Here is a 13815-nt window from a genome sequence, read left to right as displayed (position 1 = left end):
AGATTTCACTGACATTTCCATATTAAAACTACCAGACTGCGTATTCATGTTAACATGTCGCCTGAGGTTATATGACGCTCCAATAATCTGACAGGCGTTGCAATAGGAATATCATAAGCCAGTGCAAAGAACAAATATCAAAACAGGATGAGGAAGTTCATCCTCTCTTGCCAATATAGAATAGCGGTCCCTTGTTAAAATGATTTGTAAAAAGATTATGAAATTTCGGTAGCCTATCGGCTCGGATAAAAATGATGTGTAAAAATCGAAACATAAAAAAGTTTAAATATAGCGAATAGTACGCATTCAGAACTAGAAATACATGCTAAAAGAATGTTGACAAGACTGCTAAAAGAGATCACTTTTTTATGCTTTTTGGAAAGCAGCAATATAAGCTGTTTAATTTTTTTCTTCGCTTCAACTTCAGATGTGAAACACAGGTGTCGCTTATTAGGTCTATGAGAACTGATTTTGCAAGTTTAGTGCGGAAAGACAGCTAAAAGTATTTCAAATGTATAGTGGCAGATAGAAACAGGTAGTGATAAATGATTTTTGATAAATTTTAACGACGGTGCCTCCTGTTGCTACTGCGCATACTTTCTGCGCATCTCGGGATGATACGGGACATCCTCGTTCCCAGAGCCTACGATCTTTTGGTCAGCGGTTGGATCGTAGGCCCTGGTAACAGCCGTTACCGGATGTCGTGAATTTCACGACATCCGGTAGCGCACGCTCAGTGTGATAAATTACCATTGCGCTTGCTCAGTATTATTATTGCTCAGTACTCCTCAGTATTAGGAAGTAAAGACAAATGCGCAGAAGCGTAGCATTTTTCACCTTATAGCGCATCAGCTTTTCGACAGCCTATGAAAAAAAAGATATTTTTGGATGGACCCAGAGCCACTCGTTCATTAATTAAAAAAAAAAAACGTTGGGGCTCTGGGGACGAGAATGGGTACGGGATGGAAGAAATTCAAATTTCTTAAGGACGGTGCCTACTATTTCAAAGGTGACTTAAAAAAAAGTCTCGTACACAAATAAATGTCCGCCTTCCTTAAGAAGGTACCCTCATAGAAAGAACTGTGCAGAAACTCGGAAAAGGCATACTCGGAGTATGCCTGTGTCATTGACATATAAGATAGGGAAGCAAGGACGGCGAAGTTTTAAAAACACTCGCTTCTCACCAATGTGGCTCAGCTTCGATTCCTGGACTCGGCGTCATATTTACGTGGATTTAGTTTGTTGCCGGTTCTCGTCCTCGCTCCAAAAGGTTTTTTTTCCTCCAAGTACTCCGGTTTTCCTCTCTCGTCAAAAACCAACATGTCCAAATTTCGCCATTCAATCTGGAGAGTCTCCCCAGTTAGTGCTTATTTAATCACAAGGCTTAAAACATGCCCATCACATTTCTTTCATTGCACAGATGCCACTCATCGCAGTTAAAACCTACTACATGCAGGATGTTTTCAAGCCGGATAACGTTCTCAATGTTCTAACTCTCGTGAGTCTCCTGCAGCTCAGTGGTAGAGAATCCTGCCCGAGTAAACGGAAAGTCATAGGTTCGGTGATAAGAGGCACCATCCACGCTAATCTGGATAAATTTAAAATGTAGCTTTTTTTCACCGCCATGGTATAAAAGTTATTTCAAGAACTAGGTTTTTAGTCCTCTTGAGTTAGCTTGGGCTGTGGAATCTCAGGATGATTTCAAGTCACATTGAAGTCTTACCATCGATCGTGTTTTGGATCAGTGAACAAGTGGTTTGTAAGACAGTTCAATGAGGTTTAGTTCACCAAATCGTCAATACTGCAGAAATCCAAAAGAAATTAACCACATTCAACCGAAGCAATTTCAATGTAGCATTCCAGATTGGTTCCAGCGAGGGAGACATTTAAATTTTGCGAAAATAAGCATTAAACTTGGAGAACGATTCCGGAACAAAATACAATATCGGCTGGAGAGATTTTCGACTCGGTTGGGCATAAAGGGAAATGCACTGGTATGGCAGTTTCAATCATATCTTGAGAACCATGCCCAGTTCGTCAAAATTAATGATTTTTCATTCGCGGTGCGCCTGTTGGACTGTAGGGTTCCACAAGGGCGTGTAATGGGTCCCCTGTTACACTCTTTGTACACTGCGTCCCTCGGTGATATATTGCGCCAGCATGGATTGTCATTATACCTTTATGCAGACGACACACAAACATACTCTACCTTCACTTGACAAGAGGAAGAGGGGTTTGTAAAGAGATGTGTCTGATATCGACAAATAGATGACGATTAATAAGCTAAAACTCAACAAGGATAAAATCGAGTCTCTTTCAGTTTGCTTCATTCAAGATTTCGCCCTTTTAGTCTGCTGTCGTCACTTACTTCGGGAAATGAGACTATTTATAGCCATCTGAGCATGCTCGTAATATAAGTGTTATATTTGACTTTACGACGATGACTGTCTTTTCATGTACATGCTTAAGAAATATTGCTATACGTTAAGGAGGTACTTATTGCTAAAATCTTCGTTCTTGCTCTGGTTATCTCAACAACAGACAACTGTGATTCTTTATTGTATGGTTTGCCGAAATAATGATTTGTAAACCGCTTAGCACATAACTGTAGAAATTCTGTTATTATTAATACTGTTCCAAAATCGTGAATTCAGGATTTTGACTGTCCAAAATCTTGAAATTCAGGATTTTGGCGTTACAAATCTTGAATTCAAAATTTTCCAGTCTATAAATATAACTCTAGCAATAGCCGTACCCAGCGTCAGGTCAAACCTACCGCCGTTGCTTTCCATAAAAATAGGCCTTTAAAAAAATTAGCTCTGAAAGACAGACTCGTGCCAGCTAAAAGGCTAAAACACGCGCTAGGGAGCCGCACAGGTTTCTCATTCAAGATCCTGAATTCAAGATTTTTGGCGTTCCAAAATCTTAAATTGAAGATTTGGCTTTACTCAAACTCCACGGCATAACTCTATAAATATATAAACTATAGCAATAACTGTTCCCAGCGATAAAGGGTGGCTTACACCACGTCAATCTACCGACGTCTATGAAAATAGGGAAGATGACTGGGCGGAAAAAAAAAAAAGAAACTCAAAACTGTCTCAAACAGCAGCCTCGTGTTCGAAGGAAATTTTTAACTGAGTAAACTTGTTCTTCAGCAACACAACCAGGCAACAGATCACTGTTATCACGTCCTTTGACTTAGTCTTTTATTTATATCGTCATGGAACCGTGAAAAATTCTCGACTGTTCTTTGTTTACATACCCCGCAAGCTTGTCATGTTAGGCAAACCTTTCCGCGAAAATTGAAATGAACACCCTTAGGGCAAGACTAAAAAAAGTTAACCATTGACGGCAGGACCTTTTCCCCGGTTATATAATGTCTTTTCATTGCTCTTGAAGCTGTCACTAATCTTACAGCTTCCTACAAGTGGTTCCACGTGATGTATTTTGTCTTCCCCTTGACGTCAACGCTATACTGAGTCTCTCACGTGGAATGGAGCCTTTCACTTCATTTGCAATGCATGACTTGCATCGGACAAAACGACACAATAAATCAGAATGGTAAAAAGTCTGCCAAAGCGACGCGCTGGCCATCAAAATTTAACGCGAGTTGCATAGGATCGATCATCTAAAATTGACTTGTTTGTCGTTCGGACGCCCTACACAAAACGATTAAGCATCATAAACGCAGCAGGTGAGTACATGAATTGAAATAATAGGCGAGTAACTGAAAGAATTTCATCCTAAGTCACGCATTATGGTTATAAATCGTTTTCTTTTGCATGATATTGTTTCTAAAAACTCGATGTATTCAAGGGAATCATAGAATTCCTTACGAGTAGTGTGAACCGCTTGTCAAGGAGTTCTGGGTACCGGTTTTCTGTTTCTCGTGAAAACTGATCGTGCGATTCAATGGAAATGTGTTTACAAATGTGATGCGTAAGTATATGTGTGTTTATATTAATAACACTTGCTTCTCTCAGACTAGCGATCCTAGATACTAACACCATGAAGGATTCACACACATCGGATAGTTTAATTTAACATCAGTTACTGTGAGGACCTCTTCAACATAAACTTATTCAGCGACTTTTGTTTTTGAATCCTTGGCGTTCAGAATCACTTTTTATGCAATATGATTAAGCAATGACCCTCATAATATATTGAAAAGCCATCAATACTGTTTGACAAGTTTTCACGTTTGATCTATTAATTTACACTTCATGAAAATGATTTTTACTTTAATTTTCAGCGTGTTAAGACAAAATCCCGCAATTTTTGTCCGGCATATAAAACATTTTTCAGTATCGATCGTCTTACGCCTACGTCTAGGAAGTTATAAACCTGTTTTGAAATGTTCTTTATGAATAACGTTACTACTGTTTTCAACCAAACATACATACATATTACATACATACATATTGAATAGACACTCAGTTTACAAAAGAGAAATTGAACCTCTGTTTTTAAACGTATACTGGCAACATATCGTAAATATGACATTCTAAGATAAAAAAAAAAAAGGGAAAAACAATGAATGATATGTTGTAATAGTGATTTGTGATCCAGAGGAAACAAAGCAATAATTTATCTTATCTTCAAAAGCTTGGTGTAGAATAAATTACATATTGGCTTTTTAAATTTGAATCCGGTCGTATTTGTAACAGTTACAATATTAACTGCATGTGTTCCCACACTGCGTACGTTTCTATCTTGCAGTATTGTCACTTAACTAAGGCAACCACTTCGGGTTTTTTTATTTGAAAATGGATATTTTTTTGCCCTCTAAGGCCATCCGTGCACAGATATACTGACGAAAATTATTTAAAACGCTCCGAAAATGGCCGAGATTTTAAAATACCCTGTCCAAGTGGAAGTTTCTTGAAAAAGGAGATTTATTTACGTATGCATTTTAGAAATGAATGAAAACAGGGGTTTTGAAAACGATGACGAAACCGTAAGTCACTTCAAAGCATGTCCAATTATTTAGATGTGGGCAGCAAAACACGTGGGCCGGGATAAACCACTTGCGCTTTTAACGGCGGATCGAAAACGGGTCAGTGTGAACGGAACCTGTGGAGAAATACACGGCTGTCTATTCAAAATCAAATTAATTCCCCATATTTAATTATGGAGGAAAATCAAGCCACTATACAGCAAAATTTCAATAGTTTAAGTCAGATTAAGGGAAATTAACGCAACACTGTGGCATTGATGAAAGTTTGCCGAATTTATTGAGGCAGAGCGGAGCACTTTTGTTATGGAGTTATCGATTTATTGGGGTTCGAATTCTGGAGATTTTAATCGTTGTTGATATTCAGGGCCTGCATAAAATAACAGCATCCAAACTAACATATTCTGAAACACACTGAGTACACCAACATTTGTATTCCATTATGCCTTTCAAATGACTGAATTGACGCCAAAAAGAATGAGAATGAAAGAAATGGTGTGATTTATGTGGTCACTGATATCCATCAGGACAATCCAAGAAATTTTCTGTTTCAGTCACAGTATATCATTTTACGGTCTTACGAAAGTAAATTTGAATAAGCCAGCTATTTTGATGACCTTTTCGGATTCAATTAGCTGAGTGAATTTGTAAAACTAGAAGATTTACAATAAATGGGACTCCCATTCCCCATTTTATTGCATATCTTCTCTCTACGTCGCTGGCTTCTTGCAGACACATCTCTATTACGGATACCTCGGTGTCGCTTCGTTATTACGAGCAGAACTAAAGAACTGGGGGAGGGGATGGCGGCGAGAGATACAAGATCAGCACGGCCGAAAAACATCCGCTATCCGCTCGCGCACACCGTTATTACAGCCCACGGAACCTTTGTTTGTTCCAAAAGCAAGCATTATAAATTTCTATTGATTTTACTCCCATAAAGCGAACAACCAAGCAGTTTACAGCTCAGATCGTCATTTACCTCTGTGGCCCATACTTGTAGTAAATCAGTTGCGTTCCGATTTCATTCAGCTTATACGATTTATTTTAGCGCGCGCTTTTTCGTTCAATATTCGCGAAAATTTAATTAAAGAAGGAAGTTTTAAGATATTCCTCGCCTGTTTCGCTGGTAATTAACCTTTATATCCTAATGTTTGAAATTCCTATCGTGCCTATTATTAACAATTACGTTTTTCTCTAATCGAGAATCGAATTTCGCCCGCAAAAGCTATACTGGCAAATTTTGCACCTTTCTCACAAGTAATTTATTCTAAGGCTGTTTAAAATACCGAAAGACAAAACATAAAATTTACATTACAGACTGCACAGACGTACGCTTGTGTTTATCTTTATAGGTTTTTTTATTACTAAAACCTCAAAATTGCTCGAAATCTCATGTTTAAAGATGCTAAATTACCTTTGTATGGGTAGCCGTTATATATTAGAGTAATGAGCCCAATAGCATGAAGAATGGCCATTAGATACACAATAGGCCAGATGACTCAAACTTTTCACGGCCTCAAAGTTCTTCATTCTATTCACACATAGAACTCTAAATCATTCTGATAGCTCCGCCTTTTGTTAACGCAAAACGAAGAGTTTTGTTTCCTCTGATGGCTCAAGTAATCAGGTTTCTACTCTATTTATGCATACATCTCAGTCACGATGTTTAAGACGCAGAAAAAAATCAAGCTGTCACTGACATATTTGGAAATAAGCTAACATGAAAGGTTGAATGCTATCCAAATCGGAAAGACCGGACGCGGAAAAACGGAATGAAAACTGACAAAGAAAGAAAGTTCTGCTTTGTTTACACTGGGGTTATAATTAAATTTTTCTCATCTTGCAATTTCTCCTAGCAACAATCTCTTTGGCGGTTTTCTTCTGCCCGCTCTATTTTTCTGCTTCATAAGGCCGCCAGAAAACTTCACGGTTGCGCCACACCACAAATTCTGGAAAAAGTCGTTGTTGACCGTTCACAGAACAAGCAAAGTTTAATTTGTTCACCAAACACTATGTGTAGGAGATCCTCATTTGTTTTGAGTACAAACCAATTCGTCATTTTTTTTTTTTTTTACAAATTTCTCATTATTACCATCTTGGATGTAATTTATCATCTTGGTCAATTGCGTGCTTAAAAGCATAAAGTTTCTTGCCTCTATTGCTTTTTGAACTGCGGCGACTGTGATAAAATTCGGTTCATGGGATCCATTCTGGGAGAAACGTTCGCGGATAACAGAAACTCGGTTGGTGATCAAGACCATTCAGTTTGACGCAAAAGATTGAAGCTTGAAGGTAAAAAAAATTCTCATTTTTCACATCCTTTGGCAATATTTAATATTCAATGGTGGTGTGTCCTCAACCTTACACCTGGCAATGTCAACATAGCCGCCATTATACACAAACATCCTCAGGCAAAAAACTCTGGAAACACAACAAAGGTAATTCAAAATTTCTTCTTTAAACATAGACAAAACTATCAGCGTTATTAACATAGAGACACTAAGTCTGATCGGAATCAACGTAAAAGAACCACGGTGCATGTTGAAATTACAGCGATAAGATGATACGAGAATTCTAGTGGCATTCACTTCACAAATAATAACCATACGCCGGTAAATAAGATTTTTGAACCCTAAACATTTCTCTTTTTTTGGAGGGGGGGGGGGGGGGTAGATGCGCAGGAAGGCCTTTCCCTTACATTGACAGGTGACCACCCAAGGGGGAATACGGTTATTTATTTATTTTCCTTTGTGGCTTGAGATCTCAAGGTGGGAGTCCGTTAAGGGCCACCTCAAATCCCATTATCTCTGGAAAATTTGGGTTGTACGCAGCGAATTCTTAATTAGGAAAATGGTCACGTCTTTTAAACAATGTTGAGACCATAACAAAGCTTACTATATATTGTAAAAGAACGTTAAAACTACTTCTTTTAAGTTGTTACTGCTGCCAAGGCAAACATAAACCCACGACTATGCAGGTGCACATTCAAGCGACATTTTTTTTTTAGCTGGCGTAGCTTTTGTCAGACTTCCTGCCTTGTACGATGTCATTTTCATGCTTTATTTCGAGTCATTGTCATCCTACCCAAGTCCTACCAACAAATGGCTTTATTGTACGGATGTGCCGGTTTTTGTGATCTGATATAGACTATTCTATCCATGTACCGAGAAAGTAAGTCCTTTGTCAGCGAACTTAAGGGAAAAGAGCGGGAAATCATGAAACCGGAGGACGATTTTTACCGACAGTCGCCTTCAACCGCGTGTACAGTGTCTACTGATCTACTGATTGGAGGTTTCGCAGTCAAATGATGGTAACCATGGCAATACTCTCATCGATTTAACATTAACATCCCTCAGGCAAAAACACTCTAGAATACAACACAGGAAATTCAAGTTTCTTCTTTAAACTTGGACAAAACTAACAGCGCTATTTAACATAGATACTGAATCTGATCGGCGTCAACGCAAAAGAACCTCCGTCGGTGCGTGTTGGAATTACAGCGATAAGATGATACGGGAATCCTAGCGGCATTAACTTCACAAATAATAACCATAAGCCGGTAAATATGATTTTTGAATCCTAAACATTTCTTTGAGGTGGAGGGTGAGGAGATACAGAGAAAGGCCTTTCTCCTAGAATGATAGGTGACCACACAAGGGGGAATACGGTTATTTATTTATTTTGCTTAGTGGCTTGAGATGTCAAGGTGGGAGCCTGTTAAGGGCCACCTCAAATGCCATTATCGTTGGAAAATTTGGGTTGTACGCAGCGAATTGTAAATAGTCGACTCGTACGCCTTATTGTACATTTTATAAGGATTTTAAAGATTTGATGGTTTTATTGTTAGTCATTTTTTTGACAGAGTATTAGTAATATATTTATTTTATATGTTTTTTGTCTCAATGAGGAAAGACAATAAAGTATGAATTCTTAATTAGGAAAAATGTCACGTCCTTTAAAAAGCCTAATTTCATTGTTTTTGAGACTACAACAAAGCTTATTATACATTACCAAAGAACGTTACAATCACTACTTTTAAGTGGTCAGTGCTGCCAAAGCAAACATGAAGTCATCACACAAATTGGCAGGTGCACAATGAAGCGACACAGTTCTTTCAGATGTCGTGGCTTCTTGTCAGATCCCACACATCATACGATGTCATTTTCATGATTCATTTCAAGTCATTGTCATCCTACTCAAGTTCTACCAACAATTGGCCATTTTATTTTGCACTAATTTTGTTCGGGTTATATCTGATTATTGCTTTGTTTTCACTTTACCGTTTCAACAGATTTTTCAGCGGGACGATGTCAATTACGAGCCCACGTTTCAAACAATTTCCCGCCAAGACAGCGGTGTCTTCCTACTGGAGCCCAACAGGCCCGGCGCCATATTCTTTCACATACGACAACTTGCTCAAGTGCCTGTACCTACGTAACGAATCACGGGCCATGCGCACACCAGAAAACATTAGCGACAGTGCTTTGCGAAAAGGTAACAATAAATTGTTTGTAGTTATAAGAGGATATAAATGCGAGGTTAATCAGTGAAAACAATATATTAGTACGTATAAAAGCGTTTTAGGTCCTTTTCGGACAACCTCGAGTACATTTTCGTTGTAATGATATATTACGCGGCAGGGGATACCGTACCCTGAGATTTTGTCTTTCTAATTGAAAATTGATTCAGACGCCCCTCCACTGCCAAAGAGCTGCGTATTACTTGGTACGGCGCACACGAGTCACGTTGTCTGAACCACGCCTTAGGCCCGGTTCAGACGCCGAACTTATCATGAGCCGAACCTAATACCTTGAATTAAGTACATGAAAAGTTCGGCGTCTGAATCAGTTGAGAACGGCTGCTTCAATTCGGAACGGCTCAGCCGGGAATTTCGGCTTTGGAACGGCTTTGATTCAGACGTCGAACTTTTCATGAGCCGAACCTAACGCATAAATTCTTAAAACCCGCCATGTTTACACTTTACCTGAAAACCGCTGGCATTTCGATTTGTTTTGCTTCAAGGAAACAGTTTAAATCAAAGGCGCGAGAAAGCGGATCACGGATCTATGAATTAAATACCTGTTCAAATGTAACCGTTATGCTAAGTTCCAAAGCAGATAATCAAAGCTGTCACTCGGATTTTCAATGTAAGAAATCAAACACCGGTGTCTTCACGGTGTTTTCTATGAATGTTTGACAACTATCAGCTTTCCTTCCGGAGTCTTTAATACATTTGAGACCAGTTGAACGGAAACGCATTTAAACTCTGTCAAGTGATCACATGGTAAGATGCATCGTACTGACCGGCTTAAAAGAATTCTAACTTAAATTTTGCCTCAGGAGGTCCATTACTCTCAACTTCAAAAACTGCTGAAAAGAATGGCAACAGACTCAGCAACGCCATGAAATCCTGCCCGGATGAGCTTGAGCTCTGCCCTTCATTTACTTCCAGCTTCAAATGCGGCGTGCGCACAAAACAGGTTATTCCGGAAGGAACTTGGATGGGTCCTTATCAAGGAACAATTTTAGCGCTCAGTGACGTCACAGATGAAATGGACACGTCATATATGTGGGAGGTAAGGCAATGAACATGTCGACAAGCCACATATGCTAGAAAACAATAAAGGTGAATTATGTGACGAAAACTAAGAAGACACTAAGGCATGAATGGCATATGTTAATGGAGTGTTTAGGAGGGAGCTCATAAAATTCCCCTGCTGACTTATTTCTCAAAGGCAGAGTCAAACACGAAAATGTTTCCAAATTCCACGGTCATTAAATTGGAACTTAAAAAAACTAAAATAATTGATGTCGACAAGGAACTAACGGTACTTGTTGATAACAAAACGTTTATATTTAACTCTTTTGAGTCCCAAACAAAAGGAAAATGTCGCACCCAGGGTCGCACTGTACCATGGAGAGGTACTGGGGTACAGATCGTTATCTGAACTGAACGGTAGCACTCTAGGTTTTTATTCATAGATCCAAGCATTAAAACCAGATTGAAAACCACAAAACGTGACGCTAATACAGAAAGTTTAAAACCGACAAATAAGAAACAACACAAAGAAAACTCTAGCTAGAACAGCGAGTGAAAAAAAAGTTGGAAAAGGAAAGGAAAGGAAAGGAAAGAAGGAAAACTGCGCAATAAACGCAAAAGAGACAAAGGTAGGGTCTCAGGGAAGGGGTGGGGGGAATGCTGAAATGTTTGGCGTTCATATTTTGTCATCTTGAAGCTGTCGTATCTATTTACCTTCACCGAACATTACAAGGATATTTCGAACACATTTTTTCCCACTGAGATGTATTCCGTTTCTGCCTTGTTTTCCCGTTTTTGCGTGAGATCTCTGCTTCCTTTTTTCTCTAACTTTAGGGTCGCGCGTCCGTTTTCCCGCTCTTTCTCACCCAGTTTTAATGGCGCCTGAGAACAAGAAAGACGAAATCTAAAAAAAATTCTGTTCCTTCCAACTGTACTGTTTAACTGATGTCTTCCGTTTAATTTACCCCTCAGATTTACGAAAACGGTAATTTGCTGCATTATATTGATGGAAGTGACGAGAATACCGCCAGCTGGATGCGTTTTATTCGCTGCGCCCGTCACATGGGAGAACAGAATCTTTACGCTTTTCAATACAATAAAGAGATCTACTATAGAGCGTTCGCCACCATTCCGGCTGGAGAAGAACTACTGGTATGGTACGAGGACACTTATCCACAGTACATGGGAATACCGCTAAATATCACCGACATCGGAAGGCAGCTGGATCAGAATGGAAGTAAGCAGCACGAGGCACAAGCCTTGTCAGCCTGCCCCTATCTAGCGTTTACTATTATACCGTCTAAACCTTTCAAACATTTTATCATATAACTGGGTGGTCTAAATTTTGTGTCTGAGAATAGCATTCCAAACTGCATGCAATCAGTGGACAGAACATTCCTGTGATGCTGATTGTAATGCTGTGAAAGGTGGTTCCAGCGTCTGATGAAAAATAAAAGAAATCCTAAATTTAAGTTGATAAATTGAGCAGTCTTTTTAGTGGTACTGTTTATTTTGCTGTACTCCAAGTAAAAGGTGATTCTAACTTTTGAGTCTGTGGACGAAATCCTCAAGTATGACCATTAAAGCGAAAGCTACTGAGCAGTACTTTCCTGTGTGCAGTTTATTATGCTGCACAAGGTGATTCTAACTTTTGAATCTGTGGATGAAATCCTCAAATGTGACCATTTAAATGAAAGCTACTGAGCAATACTTTCCTGTGGTGCAGTTTATTATGTTGTACAAGGTGGTTCTAACTTTTGAGTCTGTGGACGAAATCCTTAAGTGTGACTATTAAAGCGAAAGCTACTGAGCAGTACTTTCCTGTGGTACTAGTTGTTTCATTTCTGAACGTCATGGCCAGGATCCAAACTTAATAAGTGTCAGCTCACAGGAGATGCCAAGTTACAGGGGATTCGTAGCTGTTCTGACCATTCAGATGAAGTTTATACTGAACAGTAATTTCTTATTTATGTAGTAGCATTCGTCTTAACCTGATTATTGTTTTCCTCTCATATTCCGCAGACTGTCCAGTCCATGCTGAGTCACTTACTCGGGTTAACACGTCCAAGCAAAGCGCTGACTGGCCAAACAATGAAGAATTACGATTTTCCAACAATCCAACAGCCACAAAAGGCTTTAGTTCAGCGGTTTTCGCACCATCTGCCAGGCACGCGCCCTATCGCACTCCAAATCGCTTCAATTCCAATGAGTATCAAGTTGCGCATGTGCGGAGGGAAAAGAAAACTTCTCAGTATGGACTATTGGCCCCAGCCCCCACGCGGAGGGCAATTGTGATTCAGAAATGCGATGACGCACCAGATCCATTTTGTATTTTAACAAGGGAAAGATAAACAGGGACTTGTGTTACTTTTGCGTGACAGCTCAAAAAGTAATTTGAAAGAGTCACGCCATTCTGGATGGGGATTCTTGTCGAGCTTGGTTTACTACAGAAAACTGCGCTGAAAATTTCCAGTGATTAAATCTCTGAGGTGCTACAAAAGCTGCATGATAAAAACACAAATTCTACTACATTGCTCGAAGTGAAACAAAAAAAAACTTTTACACTGCAGATATGGGGAGACTAAAGGAACTACGTTAACTTGCATTCATACATTACATTCTAGTGAAAACACTTTGACTGTTTATTGTACTTATATTCTCTAGTTATTCTATCTTTGTAAAAAATGAATAGCTCGATCAGCAAACTTGTGTTCCTTTAGCTTGCAGACTTCAAAAACGCCTGTCGCCGAAGTTTTGAGGATAATCAGGTCATCTTCGAACTCTTTTTCGTACTCGGCTGTTTTTTTTTTTTTTTTTTTTTTTTTGTTGGTGTGTGTTTTCACCGAGATGACCTTAGCCTAAAATCCACGTGCAGGCGACTGTATGAGAAATCTAGTGCACCTCAACCTCCATATATACTCCATGGTTTTTTCGGATTTTAATCATATGATTTGGAGATTAACGGGAAAAGTTTACTGCCCAAAACTATTTTCCTCAGAAATCTACTTCGACCACCGCACTGACATCAATTCCACATTTTTGCGATTAAAAAATTTGCTTGCAGAATTTATATGCGGTTGAGGTAGTTTTTTCGAAATTTGAACCCCCCAAAAACAACAAATAATGACCAGTAAAGGTATCCTTAACACGGTATTATCTGTTCAAATTTGATTAGACATTTTATGTTCTCTTGTGTACGACGTTATTTGTAAGTTGTTTTAAGTTCGCTTCCAGAAAATACGACCAGTCACTCCGCTCTTGCACCAGTTCAACTGTTTGCCTGTCGAACAGCTTTTATACCTTAAGACTTAGCCGT

The 13815-nt window shown here is 39.1% G+C and overlaps 1 protein-coding gene across 7 annotated transcripts; it reads left to right on the top strand.

The window, feature by feature from the left end:
* Positions 1–3406: 3406 nt before the first annotated feature.
* On the top strand, positions 3407–13196 carry LOC146468170 (putative histone-lysine N-methyltransferase PRDM6). 7 transcript variants are annotated; one of them, XM_085124893.1, is made up of 6 exons: positions 3407–3697; positions 7968–8131; positions 9252–9454; positions 10301–10536; positions 11472–11736; positions 12522–13196. In XM_085124893.1, exons 3-6 carry the CDS (start codon positions 9268–9270, stop codon positions 12848–12850), a joined length of 1017 nt encoding a protein of 338 aa, XP_084981019.1. In that variant the 5' UTR covers positions 3407–3697; positions 7968–8131; positions 9252–9267; the 3' UTR covers positions 12851–13196. The 7 variants fall into 7 exon arrangements, with proteins under 7 accessions (XP_084981019.1, XP_084981016.1, XP_084981023.1 ...); XM_085124892.1 differs by lacking the exon at positions 3407–3697 and adding an exon at positions 6315–7252; XM_085124890.1 differs by lacking the exon at positions 7968–8131 and having other exon boundaries at positions 3408–3697.
* Positions 13197–13815: the final 619 nt, after the last annotated feature.

Source organism: Pavona decussata, unplaced genomic scaffold (genome assembly GCF_977016875.1).
Source record: "Pavona decussata unplaced genomic scaffold, jaPavDecu1.1 SCAFFOLD_133, whole genome shotgun sequence".
Taxonomy (NCBI): domain Eukaryota; kingdom Metazoa; phylum Cnidaria; class Anthozoa; order Scleractinia; family Agariciidae; genus Pavona; species Pavona decussata.
Note: the sequence above shows the minus strand (reverse complement) of the source record. Positions and strands in the feature narration are given on the sequence as shown.

Coding starts and splice junctions, on each gene's coding strand:
- LOC146468170 (XM_085124893.1), top strand. CDS start 9,268: ATGTCAATTACGAGCCCACGTTTCAAACAATTTCCCGCCAAGACAGCG. Junction 9,455..10,300: donor CGACAGTGCTTTGCGAAAAG/GTAACAATAAAT, acceptor ATTTTGCCTCAG/GAGGTCCATTACTCTCAACT. Junction 10,537..11,471: donor ACACGTCATATATGTGGGAG/GTAAGGCAATGA, acceptor TTTACCCCTCAG/ATTTACGAAAACGGTAATTT.